This window comes from Pygoscelis adeliae, unplaced genomic scaffold (assembly GCF_000699105.1).
Source record: "Pygoscelis adeliae isolate BGI_AS28 unplaced genomic scaffold, ASM69910v1 Scaffold74, whole genome shotgun sequence".
Taxonomy (NCBI): domain Eukaryota; kingdom Metazoa; phylum Chordata; class Aves; order Sphenisciformes; family Spheniscidae; genus Pygoscelis; species Pygoscelis adeliae.
The window spans coordinates 265148-278413 of NW_008824665.1; the positions used below are offsets into that span (position 1 = coordinate 265148).

The 13266-nt window shown below is 35.0% G+C and overlaps 1 protein-coding gene across 1 annotated transcript in view; it reads right to left on the bottom strand.

Moving 5' to 3' along the window:
* LRCH1 (leucine-rich repeats and calponin homology (CH) domain containing 1) overlaps positions 1–13266 on the bottom strand; it is an 80483-nt gene that overhangs the window by 7612 nt on the left and 59605 nt on the right. Inside the window, exons 19-20 of the mRNA XM_009322846.1 lie at positions 12699–12836; positions 10766–10843 (exon numbers count right to left, since the gene is read on the bottom strand). Of these exons, the coding sequence (XP_009321121.1) occupies positions 10766–10843; positions 12699–12836 (216 nt within the window). The remainder of the gene's footprint in view (positions 1–10765; positions 10844–12698; positions 12837–13266) is intronic.

A 13266-nucleotide genomic window follows, 5' to 3' on the forward strand; every position in this document is an offset into this window, starting at 1 on the left:
GTTCATTTTTTCACAGTTTGATTTCACAGATGGCTTCAACTCCGTAACTACAAGAAAGTGCTTGTAATGTTACACTTTAATTACTGTATATTGTCATAGTTGAGAATAGTGAGAAAATGTACTCAAAGTAACTAAAAGACAACTCTGTTTGCATGGTAGGCATATGTAAAGTTAAAACTTTGGACAAGTTTGAGAGTTGCGTGTTGTTATGACTGGGGTATGTTCAGTTGGTCTACATCGGCACAACAGTAGTTCAGTTTCTAACCCAGTGTCTAGTCTGACAAAACACTCAAAAAACACTGAAGACATGAACTTCCATTTCTGCACACTGGAAATGCAAAACACACTGATCTACTACTTCTCTTACCTCCCTCCCAAAGCTACTGGATACAGTGGATAATCAGACATATTATTAGACAATGAGACAGATGTGTACTATAGGATGGTAGCAACAACTTTCACACCTGATTTTCTAATTTCAAAAAATGTTAAAATATACTCATACATGTAGATCGGTACTATATAAGGGGTGCACAACACAAAGCATTGACAGGAGACCTGTTTACCACTTACGGGAGCAGGAGTAAAATCCCAGCCCTAGAGAAGACATCACTTTTGCCTCAGATACCAACACTGGATTATAAAGAATCATACAATTAATAGATTCTGAACTGACAAGCTTTATGTCACTTTCTCAGTTTCACTAGGAAAGCAACAGCCTTAAAACAAGACAACCAAAAATCAAGACAAAGATCTGCTGAAAGTGAAAGCGTAAGTGTCGAGCTCCGATTCGGAGTAAGCAAGTGTCCTGTGTTGGAATCACTGAAACAAGCCACACAGTTAGAAGACAGGCCTGCGCAGGATGAGGGTACAAGTCTACAGCTACACACCCACCTAACTAATACCTTTTCCTCAAGTATAAAGAACCTAGGAGCACTCACTGAACTCATGCCTGGTCACAGAAGACACTCTTGTTACAATAGAGTTGTTATATATGTATGCACTGGAAGCTGCTAGACACTAAACGCTTTAAAAAAACTGGATTTATCCATTGTCTGAAATTAATTTTTCCATCTTAAAATACATGTCTAATTATACATTTCATTCTTTTTATATATGTATGTATATATTTGAGCCATGGAAACCAGGAATAGAACTGCATTTAGAAGTTTTTTAATAAAATTTTACAAGTATCTGTGGAATGGGAATATTTATAGTGTAGCACTAAATCATAACCATATGGCCAGAATAATCAGTAACATACAAGTTCTTATGCTAGTTATTCTCTAAAAGTCTATAGGTAATTTTTTTATATACTAGGCAGTGAGAAATGAACGTATTTATTTCACAGACACGAAACTGAGGTCCTTTGGTTAGCTAGCCTGAGACTGAATTACAAATGTAGTCAACAGCATCTAGGCCAATATTGCAATGTCAATATAGGTTTATATTCAAGGTTTTATATTTTTCAATCAATTTTCATTTGTATATTTCATGTTCATACAGAGTAAAACAAGAAAAAAATTGTCTTATTCAAGTTTTACAATAGATGAACAGAACACAGAACTGGAAGGGAAATGGAGGGCATCAGTCCAGCACTCTAACCATAGGCAGAGTTCAAACATACCAAAACGCCTCCTGGCTAATGTTTATCTAATCAATTCTTTAAAACCTCGTAGGATGGAAAATCTAGAGTCTTCCCGGATGATCTATTTTCCTGGCTACATTGTCTTTGTTACATTCGTTACACAAACAAACAAACAAACATTACCTGCAGTTGCACAGGTGATGAAACAGCGACAAGATAGTGACGTGACTTGCTTGACATCACACATAAGAATGGCAGACACAGGAATCTAACAGCTTATTCTCAAACTATCTTATGGTATCACACTGTACTCCACCATCTTCATCCTGAAACATTCTGAAGTCCCTTGCCTATTATGGGTTGCTCATAGCCACTACTAATTTACAGTCATCTTTGGGGTGTAACATAGCAAGTGTTTAAAAGCAGTTCAACACTGCTTTGTACGACAGAAGAAAAAGATTATTCTGTGGAATCTGGAGGAAAACAAAATGTAAGTAGGAAAACATAACTACTCCAGTATGGAATTTAATCAGAACAGTAGAGATGACCAACAATCTTTAAAGTTACAGTACTCTTGTTAATCTAAAGGATTAAAAAATAACAATAATTTGAAAGATAGTTCTCTAAGTGCTCTTAACACAATGTATGTTGAAATAATTGGCACCAACTCAGAAAATACTATCACCTGTTGAAGTGCCACCTCAGTTGCTTAAATATCTGCAGCATTCTTCGATTTTCACAAAAAGTAAGAGGCTCAGTTCTGTTTAGCTTGTGATACACATCTAGCCTCCACCCAAAAGCAGGGTAAGAGTAGCTTCTCTGCTTTAACACATTTAGTGTGTAGTCTAGGCAACATAAAAGAAAACAAACTATAAATAAAGAGGTACATAAGTTCTTAAACTAGAGCTAGAGCGGGGAGAAGAGATGGGACTTGCCTTCAAGATGCTACTCCCTCTCTCCCCTATTTCAAGAGATTAATAAAGATATTACAAGGAAGGGAAGCAAGGGAAAGGGAGAAGTTTGTACGACAAAGGAAGGAAATTAAGTACCTGTAATTTGTCAGAGACAAAGCAGAAAATTTGTGTGCACATGCGAACAGGTTATGCTGTTAGCACATTCCAGTGATAAGTTATATACATCAAGACTATAAAAAGTATGTGGAAAAGACAAAAGCCTATTAGATCCCAGGAGCGAAAGGTAGAAGTTGATTGTGGGGTTTTCTCCCCGAGGGCGAGCAGAGTGTCAACAGTCTTTCGAATGTGACGAATATCCGACTGCAGGATGTCATACGGAGAGCAGAGGTCAGCCTATCCCGAAGGGCAGCCATTAGAACAGAAAAAAACAGTGCATAAAATTAAAAATACAAAAATAGAAAGATATGGATAAATAAATTATCACAATATTCTAGCATAAACATGTAGGAATAGTTTCTTCCTAGTATTGCCTTAGTCACTAGACACGCCAGCTTTCTTTCAATTCCTCTAAATACTGAAGCTATCGTATAATAACAATGTTAAGATAGAAGAGCTCAGGCCTTCAAATCCTTCCAAAATTATGCCCAGATTCACAAGGGTGAGGAGGTGCATATGATCCACTTATTCCAATGAGATCTGCACACCTTTGTCCATCTGGGCCTTATTCAAATGCTTAAATGGAACCAATTGTAAAATCTAACTTATACAATAGCAAACAGTGGGTTAGAAAGGTGTTAAAAGCACAAGCAGCAGCAATAATAAGTCTCAAGAAAAAGTACTTAAAGAAATTGTTAGAAGTATGCAAAATTCTCTAACATAATAAATAATCTAAAACTTAGTATTCAAATATCATCTTAAATGATGCCCTGGGATGGAAACTGAAAAAGTCAATGTAGCACTAACTATACTTAATTTCAATAGTTTCTAAACTGAAGAATTTGACACTAAATTCCTTAGGTAGCATTTTAAAAGTTATTAGCAGGTTAGATTCCCATACTTTTTTTGGAAAGTATCAATGACTTCATGTAGCAATTTACTCTAGACTAGCTATACAAAATGCAATGTAATATGTAATAATAATATCAATATGCACACACAATATTTAACATTAAAATCAAACCAACCAACAACTAGTACCTTCAAAACACAATCTAAGATACACCATTTTACATTGCAAGTGAGGCCTTACTATCAACAAAGATGGTGAATATTTACAGAATAAAAATATACAAAGTAGGAAAGAGATCCCCTGTTTCAGAGGAACGCTGTGTTTCTTTAGTAGCTTTTCAGTTTCACTTGCTACTGCACCCAATAAATGAAGACACGGAAGTTCGGATGTCTGTTTTCTGTTAGTGCAAAGTTTCAAGGTCTAGTTGGCAATAAATTAAACTTTAAAATATTTAAAAGGCCTTTCTGTCCTGAAAAGTGACTAGTGAAACTGGAAGTCAGAACTGTCACGCATCAAAGAAAAAAGGGACACTTTTTTTTTCTTTTTCTTTTTTGCTTACCATGCCTGGTTTTAGCTTTAACAGGAGTTAAAAGCTGCAAAATTTTAATTTTGTTTCCTAGGCCAGCAGATACACGGAGGGGAAAAAACACCCTGCCTAGCAACAACACTGCCGTTTTTACAGTCATTTTTCAGAATTTTTTCAACTCAAAATTCCAGTGCGATACAAACTTCAATGCAACTGTATTTGGCTTTTTCTAAAGGATGAAAGCTCACAGACAGGCGATATAAACTTCAATGCAATGGTATTTGGCTTTTTCTAGAGGATGAAAACTCACAGACAGAACAAAACATGCTGATCTTTTTTAAAAATGGGGTAGGACTAGTACTGCATTCAAGAACATCTACATCCACAAGCTGCTTACCAGAGAAACAAATTTTAGGGCAAACAAACTACTCACTCATGACTCTCAGCTATGTAATATATTGCACTTTTACCAAAGACACCAATAAACCCAGCAAATGCTGGATTAATTTTAAAATAGCTTACAAGACTCAATTCCTACTTGTTGCACATATATCCCAAAAATAATCTAAGATACATTGAACTTAAATTTCTATAAAAAATTTGACAGAACTTAAAAAAAGTTCTTGTTTTATTTTGCCGCCCCCCCCCCCAACAGTCCTTACTGCAGTCAAATGGGGAAGGAAGTAATTTCAGAGTTAGGGAATGAGAGCGGGTAATAGGTCGAATTTTTACAGGCACTGAAGAACTTGCTAACCAGAGATTAACATACTAAGCAGTATACAGGAGAAGCCAAAGCGTACAAAAACAGCCAACACATGCAGAAGAAACTTCCTATGGGAACCGCCATGCTGTGCTTCAGTGAAATTCAGTGAAACCAGGGGAAGCCTGAGAAATGTCTGATCATTTTTGCTTATTTTTGTGTGTTCTGTGACAATGGGTAATTTAGTGTTACATTCACACCTTATTAAGTAAAATATTTATATTGTATGTATTTTAAACTTCTGTAATATAACTCTAGATAAAAAAAATAAAGCTTTTCAGTAATGGTGAATGTATTTCCACTTAAGTTACCAGAATTTTACAGATGCTGTGAAATGAAAATACCAAACTAAACACGACATCATGAAATAGTGAAAAAGTACATGACCCCCACCCAAAGTCTCAAAGACAACCACCCACCCACCCATCGCAAGCACTGCCCTTCTCATTTAGGAGACTGAAATGATTACTAGTAAGAACTAAAAAGATCCATATACTTAATCATTACATTTATGGACTGACTTGTTATGTCTATGAAGCTACATGATTAAATCATACAGCTGCCAAAATCATGCACGCAGAATAAACACAGTAAGACAGAATGGGAACGGCAAAAGCATAACCAGCTGTTTGTGTGCACAAACTACCCTCATTCTACATGCTCCTGCAGTGACTGTGAAAACAGACAGCATTGCAAAACCAACCTCCTCAAATTTTGACTGGTAAAAAAAGTCAAGAGTAAGTTTGCAGAAGTGCATTAAAGAATGAAGTCCATAGTGCATTAAAGTATGAAGTCTGTAGTGCATATGCACTATACTCAAAACATAAATGAAAGGAACCTCAGAATTATGCTTTCAGTACTCTAATTGACAGCATACTGAACCACTTAACTCCATACTGTAGGCCAAATAGTGTACATTACCGAGCCCAGAACGAAATAGTGGAGAAAGGAGTCATACCTCATAAAACTTACTGCAACTTCATGGATGCCTCCTGATGAAACTATGGAGAAGTAACTGATTACGTGAATTGATCAGAAAACAAGCATAAGTGGTAATGAAAATATACCTTGCATTAAACTGAGAAACATGATTACCAGTTGAACAACTAATAGGTGGACAGAAGATAAAACACTTGACACTCTCTGCTTGGTTGCTTCTTTTACTTTGTTCTGCCAGTTTTAGCATACAAAAGCCTCCTGTTTTTTTCCTGTTTGTTTTACTTAATTAGCAATTCCTACACTAACACAAATCATATTGATTTTTAGAATAATTCTCGCTGATGTTGCAACGTAGCGGACCTAGTTTTCAGGGGAAGAGGTGAGATGCAGTAACAGCTCCTGTCTGCAGGACTCGAAAGTCACAGGAAGGGGTGCAGCTAAGCCTTTTGTAATCTGAACTTTCATACGATGATCTGAGATCCAAAAAGCCATTTCTTACCATCACATTCCTTTCTGTTCAGTATGTGTACACCAAGTAGCTGACTGAAAATTTGAGACACATGGCAGAAGTCTTTCATTCCCACCCGAGAAATAACTTGTCCCACTAAATCGTGCTGCACCACTACTGACATGCTGGAACACAGAAGCTTGATAAACCTGCTGTAACAACTGGCTGTGAAAGATTTCATTTTATCACTACCTTTTATCAACAGAAATTACCATTCTAGTATTACTCATCATAACTTAAGTCTATCTTTTCTTCAAGCTATATGAAGATTGACAAGGTGTGTCTGTGTATGTGGGGAAAGACCGTCTTTCCTTTTTTTAAAAATAACTACCTAATTTCTCTGACCTGAATAGGCCTCATAAAGGGCCAAAAGATGCTCAAGTGCCTAAACTGTTTATATATTACATTAGTGTAAGTTGCAGATCATAAAAATTAATTTTTATGTCTTTGTAAAAAGATAACTTCTTCATTTTGGCTCACAAACATTGAAAATACTTTGTTCAATTCCTTTTTTGACAAAATGCTTAGAAGGTCCTATATGCCATATTTGTTCATAATTGAGAACTAGAAGAAATGCAGACCAAAACTTGTAACTTTTGCCTTTTGAATAACATTGCGGTTACAGCTCTGTTTGGGTCTAAATCTCACTTGTAATAAAGTATCGTTCAACCCACCACAAATCATTTATTTTTTCCTTTTGACAGGAATATTTGTTAACATTAACATTACTGAAAGTGCATAAGAAAAAATGCTCTGTAATATGGATTACCAAGAATAACAGCTACCAAGAATGAAAGCTTAATTAAATTATTTGATTTGCAGGTTAAAATGGGAAAGTCTACTTCTTTGTTACTAGCATGAATACTGATTCTAATGTGGCAACTGACAAGTTGAAGAAATGTATATGACTATTTTTGTCTTTATGTATGTTGTTACTGGTTTTCTGAAAGAACAGTTGAAACCAAAATACTTCCATAACTTTACATACATACTCATGTGATAATAATTCAGACTCTCCTGATCTTTTTTAATACCTCTGGGATGAGATGTCACTAAGAAGAGTAAAACTGCATTAGAACTGGTACATTTGACACTTTGGAGGCCACACTTACACACAAAGCGAAATAAATAAAAAAACAGCTTTATTTTTTAAACCCAGAAAGTGTGAGAGGGTGGGTGCGATATAGGTGGACTGGGTAAGCATTATAGGTGGTGTCAGTAGCGGGTTCAATGACATTAACAATCTACTCCAGTGAATGGCACCATCCAAGTACTGCATGTCATTCTGAAAAATGCAGTAAGGACAGGCACCCCTTACTTACCGCGCATCTACTGCCACTTGCTTGTTCAATCTGTATCAGCCAAAAAGTAGGAGTGTTTGTCATTCTATCGCTATTACAGAGGAGGTTAGGCAATTTGGCAGTTTTTAGTTAACAGTGTAAAATAAAGTCTTCTTTCATACTTTTCTAAGTGACAAAGATTGTACCTTTTCTGTCATATGCCTCCTGAGGGGCACGGCAGACATTGTCTGAATCTTCAGGCTTTCAGGTGCTTACCTGCCAGCATCCCTTCCCCACACCAAACAAAAATTTTGTTTTGTCTCAAAAAATGATCATTTACAAAGATCTCTGATAAGGCTCTACAGGAAAATTTAGTGGCAAAACTGGACACAAGTTGATTGTCCTACAATTCTCACACTTTTGATAGTCTACCAGTGCAGTAAGAGCCTTGCTATTTAGTTTCTTATTAAAGGGTCAGAACCATATGTTTAAAACATCCCTTTTGCATATGATCCAGCACGTCCCTTCTGCATATGATCAGGAGCATCATATGGCCATTAACAGAAAGTGATTTCAACATGTCACCCATTGTACTGAAATTCTCGTCTGGCAGGTAATGGCTTTCAGAATCATCTACATACCAGGTCATTATAAAGAGATGCTCATGTTCCTGAATTTTGTATTTGTGATTCTTTGGTCAAGATGCCAACTCCTGATACTTATTATGACACAAAGCCACAGAAGTAAGAGACCATGCACATCAGCACAACACAGTAATTACTTAGCTATTTTCTTGGTTTCATTTTACATGATTTGACAGGATATTTTTCTAAACCTGTGGAGTTCAGGAAATAGCATGTACTCTATTCCATTCCATAAATAACTGGAAACAAACCAACAGGAACTATGACAATTTTAAATCCTTAAAAAAAAAACCACGCAGCAGAATTTCAAGTTAATTCTCAGGAACTAAACATAGACACAAATACCACAGAAAAGCCTAATAGCTATGGGTATTGGGATCCATAAGTGGAACCTATCACTTTCCCATAAGATGCTTGTTTTAATAAAAGGAAATAATTCACTGCATCCCTTTTACTGGTTTGTCCTGAAGTAGTTAGGCAATGTACAATTCATCAACCTGAAGCAGCATGAAACACACCGTCTGTAGTTCTTTAAAAACTTTGACAGTTAACTGTCATACTTGCTATGATACATCTTTGTATTCCTAATACACATCCCTCCAACATGCAGCGAAGTTTATCGTCTACCACCTAGTTCTGCAACATGATGGATTTTCACAATATATAGCAAACATATACCTTTGCAAATTACCAACAGGTAATCAAAATCCCCAGAGTACTTAAAATCTATCATAAATTTACAATTGCAAGCTGTTCATTTAATGTTTAAGTGAATGAGTTTTGCCCCTCAAGAGAAGTTAACGCTTATTTAGATTCATAAGGATGGTTAGTTTATAAATCAGATTGGTAAGATCTGGCCTTGTGGTTAACGGTCTATGCAACTCTGCAACAAATATACTTTAATAAAATACAAAAAAAATCCTAAAAAATTCTACACTAATTTCAATGGAAGCATTAAAGAGGAGGGGTAATAAATTTATAAAAATGTCCATTCATCAAAAACAAAATGGTATTTTTCCAGAAAGCTTACTTAAGAAATCCAAAATAAAAAAAACCTCAAGAGTAAAGGCTTAGCTTACCCATCTGTATGGCATTGCAAGGATCTTTGTAAATTTTTCTGTTTTATTTCCATTTCTGAAAGATCTCTTGACAACAATGAAAACAGCTCTTGCTTGGCCTTTTCTTTCTTAACAGACTATATCCAGAAAAACCTGACTTGTATTCTAATTTACTGAATAATTTATGATGCATCAGAAGACAATGAATTTTGGGGCTGCTTAAGAAACACTCCATGTCTACAAGCTCACAGCGCTAAGATTTTGATCTTCTCTGAAGTGAAATTTTACCTTTAATATGAAGTCATTCTAATATAATAAATGACATAATTACAAGAACTAAATCAACCATTACAGCTTAGAGGCCCAGCCCATAACACTGAATTCTCAAATTACATTTATGATGAACCATTCATTGGAGTTGTAAGATAAAAGTCTCCCCCTCAAAATTCCTACAAATAGCAAAAATGAACAGTTACTTCTGCTGTCCTCCAAATCAAGTGCTAAAATACAGATAAAATATAAAGAATTCAAACTGGAATTCTTTCCCAGAGTGAAATCTTTGCATTATCATCTGCTCCCCAAGGGTGTGGTGGGGGAGATGCTCACAAAATAGCCTTTTGTTTCAGCATTCTTGAAACACGTACTAAAAAGAACTCAGTCTTAATTATATTGTCATTTGTAGGCAACAACACAGGGAAAATACATTATGCAATTTTCATGTTTTCAGATTAAAAAGATCTTGTATAACACTTTTACCTTCTTTTTAGGGTCGTGTATTTGAAATTAACTTTCTCTTAATAGGTACTTCTAGACCATAAGGAAGTCTTTGAAATATTCCCAATGAAACTCCAGAATTCATTACATTAGTTATAAAGATATTATTCCTTATTAATATGAGAATAAATTACATGATGAATGCTGCCATTCTGAAATGAAAAACTGAAAACACCAAGCACTGCAATTTCTCTATTTCCACCTTCTGAAACACATCTACATTGTAGAGCAACCTTACTCATACGTACATTCCATACTTAACACACAATGGTTTTCTTCACATCACTGCAGAAGTGTTTCAGTACAAGAGATGAGTGTTATCAGTCACTTTTACAATGCATACTATAGAGTACTTAATATTGTAAAAAAAGGAAAAACAATACTTAAAAAGAATGAAGTCCATATTCAAAAAGCACTAGGTAAAAATGCAGTTATGTTGTAAAACGAAAAAAAGTGCAAACTTTTGCCTAATTACATATTACCTAATTGCCATATTCCTTATTTATTTTCCATGGCAAAGATAAGGAGGTATTTGGGATAATACTGAATTACTAATTTAAGACAGAAATTGCAATTCTTAAGTGCTGTGACATAAGCCACTTAAATGCAATAAAGTAGTATTAAATCACATTATTTAAATCAATTTTTTAAATTATACGTCTGTATGGCTGAAAAACTAGTTCATAAAGTTATCCTTCAGCTTTGAAGTAATTAATGTGGTTTGCATTTTTGATCATCTAGAAATGACAGACTTAATTAAATTACCTCTGGTATCCCCAGTTTCCTACACGCATCCAGAAAGTTTTCCACGTTTCTCCTGCATTTCGCCATGCTAAGTTTAGGCTGTAAAAACAAGAAAAATAGTTTATGGCAAAAGAAGTCAAGAACATTAATTCAGTCAATAAATTCATCTACTGGATTGTTCTTGTACTGATGCACCATTTCCATATTTCTCCTGAAAAGAATGCATAAAATTCTGCTCAACTTTTTTTCTACCACTCTAAAAACATCATGCCTACAAATACGATCCGAGTACGTAAGTTGTGGATGCCGTGTGCTTTTATTAAAGTCACCAGCACATTTAGATCTCTATTTGTTCACATCCAGCTTGTGAGGTTCTAAAACCTGCCTCTTAACAATGATTTGTGATAGATGACATTGATTTTCTGGACAGCAAGTAAACTGATGAAGGATTTCAACATACATCATGGGGAACAGACTTAACTGTAATTAACAGGCTCTTACTTTTTAAGTATTTTATGTACTCTCAAATGTATAGTAACTATACACAATTTTAATGTCTCTGAAGAATAAATTCCCTATTACTGTAGAATTTCAAATACTTCCATAATTTGTCTCACTCAACTATTCACCGAATAGTTACAGAAAGATGATGTTACAAAAAAAAAAAAAACAAAAAACCACCACAAACTCACTATTTTGCTTTTTCAATGCAAGATGTGAAACAATGGTAATTCCTGAATATCCACTTAAACTAAAAATTCAATATAGTAGCAGGGACTTTAAAGAACTAATTTTCTAGGCTAAAGTAATTTGAAGAATGTTTCAAGCAAGAGAACATCATCAATATAAAGTTGAAACAAAATTAAAACGGATTTAAATATTTGCTTTTTGTTATAGAAAACACCACAAGATTTTTATCTAAAAAAAAAAAAATCAGCAACAAAACTTAAGTTTTTACCCCAGAAATTCAAGTTTGCATATTTTGGCCATATCGTATTTTTACCAAAGACAGAAGTAATTTAAAACCAAGCAACAGTAAAAAAACCTCCACTAGACCACCTGAGAAAATGTCTTTTTCTTAAAATCTGTCTTCTGGGAAATTCTTATAGATTGGCTCTGAAATCCACATGCTATTCTCAGAATCGAGTATATTTACCAATATGTAAAAAATATTAAAAAAAAAGGGGGAGGGGGGCGGGCGATGGGGGGGACAGATAGTCTAAAAACATACAAAACCTCTTCAGAACCAGACTGGTATCAGAAATCTGGAACAAAGATCTGACCAAGAAAAAGACATCAATAAATAGAGAAAATACGAAGAAAATTAAGTTTCAAGAAATGCACACACACAGATTACATAGATTTTATGTCCTGAAATTTTCAGGTCCTTAGGTTTGGCAAGCCAATTAAACTACTACAGCACATGTTTCTATTCCATTCCTTCTGCAGGTAAAAGGAGTAATTTCTACATTTAACCCAATAGGAAGAATATGCTAATAAGTGCTGTAAGTGCTTCAGTTACATGACATCTGCTAAGCCAGACATTGCTAAAGTTAATCTCATATTTCCTCAATCAACAAACAAGGAGCTAATTTTCTTTTAAAAAGGGTCTCCTATAATAAAATCTTGTAATCATAGAATTTCATAGTGTACTGAACAAAAAGGCCATTATGAAAAAAAATCTGATCTGTTGCTAGATCAGAGAGAGGCAGGATAATTTGATTCATTTATAGATGTGTGTGTGTATATATACACACTATATTTATATATATAACATATAAAAATTAATGAACATTTGAATTTGTAGTAATGTAAATGTTGCCCTTAACAGCAAAGAACATGGATTGAACAGCAACCTGTTTTATGTAACCAAGTATCATTTGGCAATTAAACAGCAATTTTTTTAAAATGTTCCTCCCCCTCACCCCAATGTAACAAGAAACATTCAACTTACTACTGCTGGTGAAGGTACATGAATACTTCCTACAGACCGAGGACGAACGTGATTTACTAAATGGCAGAGAACTACACCATCCATCAGAGCAGACCCCAAGTCTTCAGGCAAACAAATCTTTAGTCTTGTTTCAATGTTCTGCAAATGAAGAACACACACACACTGTAATATAGAAATGGATGAAGGGGACAAAAAGGGAATATATATCCTCATCTTCTCCCATGACATATAGCCAGTTTTGGAGTTCTGGTTTACCAAGAAACACACTACCTTTATATAACTAATTCTTTAAAAACTAAAAACCAACCCCCTGTACCCTATGTTGGCCACTGAATTATGTAAACCTCTTTAAAAGAACTCAACACTTCAAATGCTGCTGTCATAATATGCATTTTTCTATATACATATAAAAACACATATGCACGCAATTAGCCATGTGATTGCACAACATGTGGCTCCTTCCTTTCACCATTCCTTCTACTTATGCATCTCAAATTTTCTTTATCATCGGCACTTTAAATCAGAACTACATTGTGTTAATCACTGTACAAGCAGAGAGTGAAAGGCA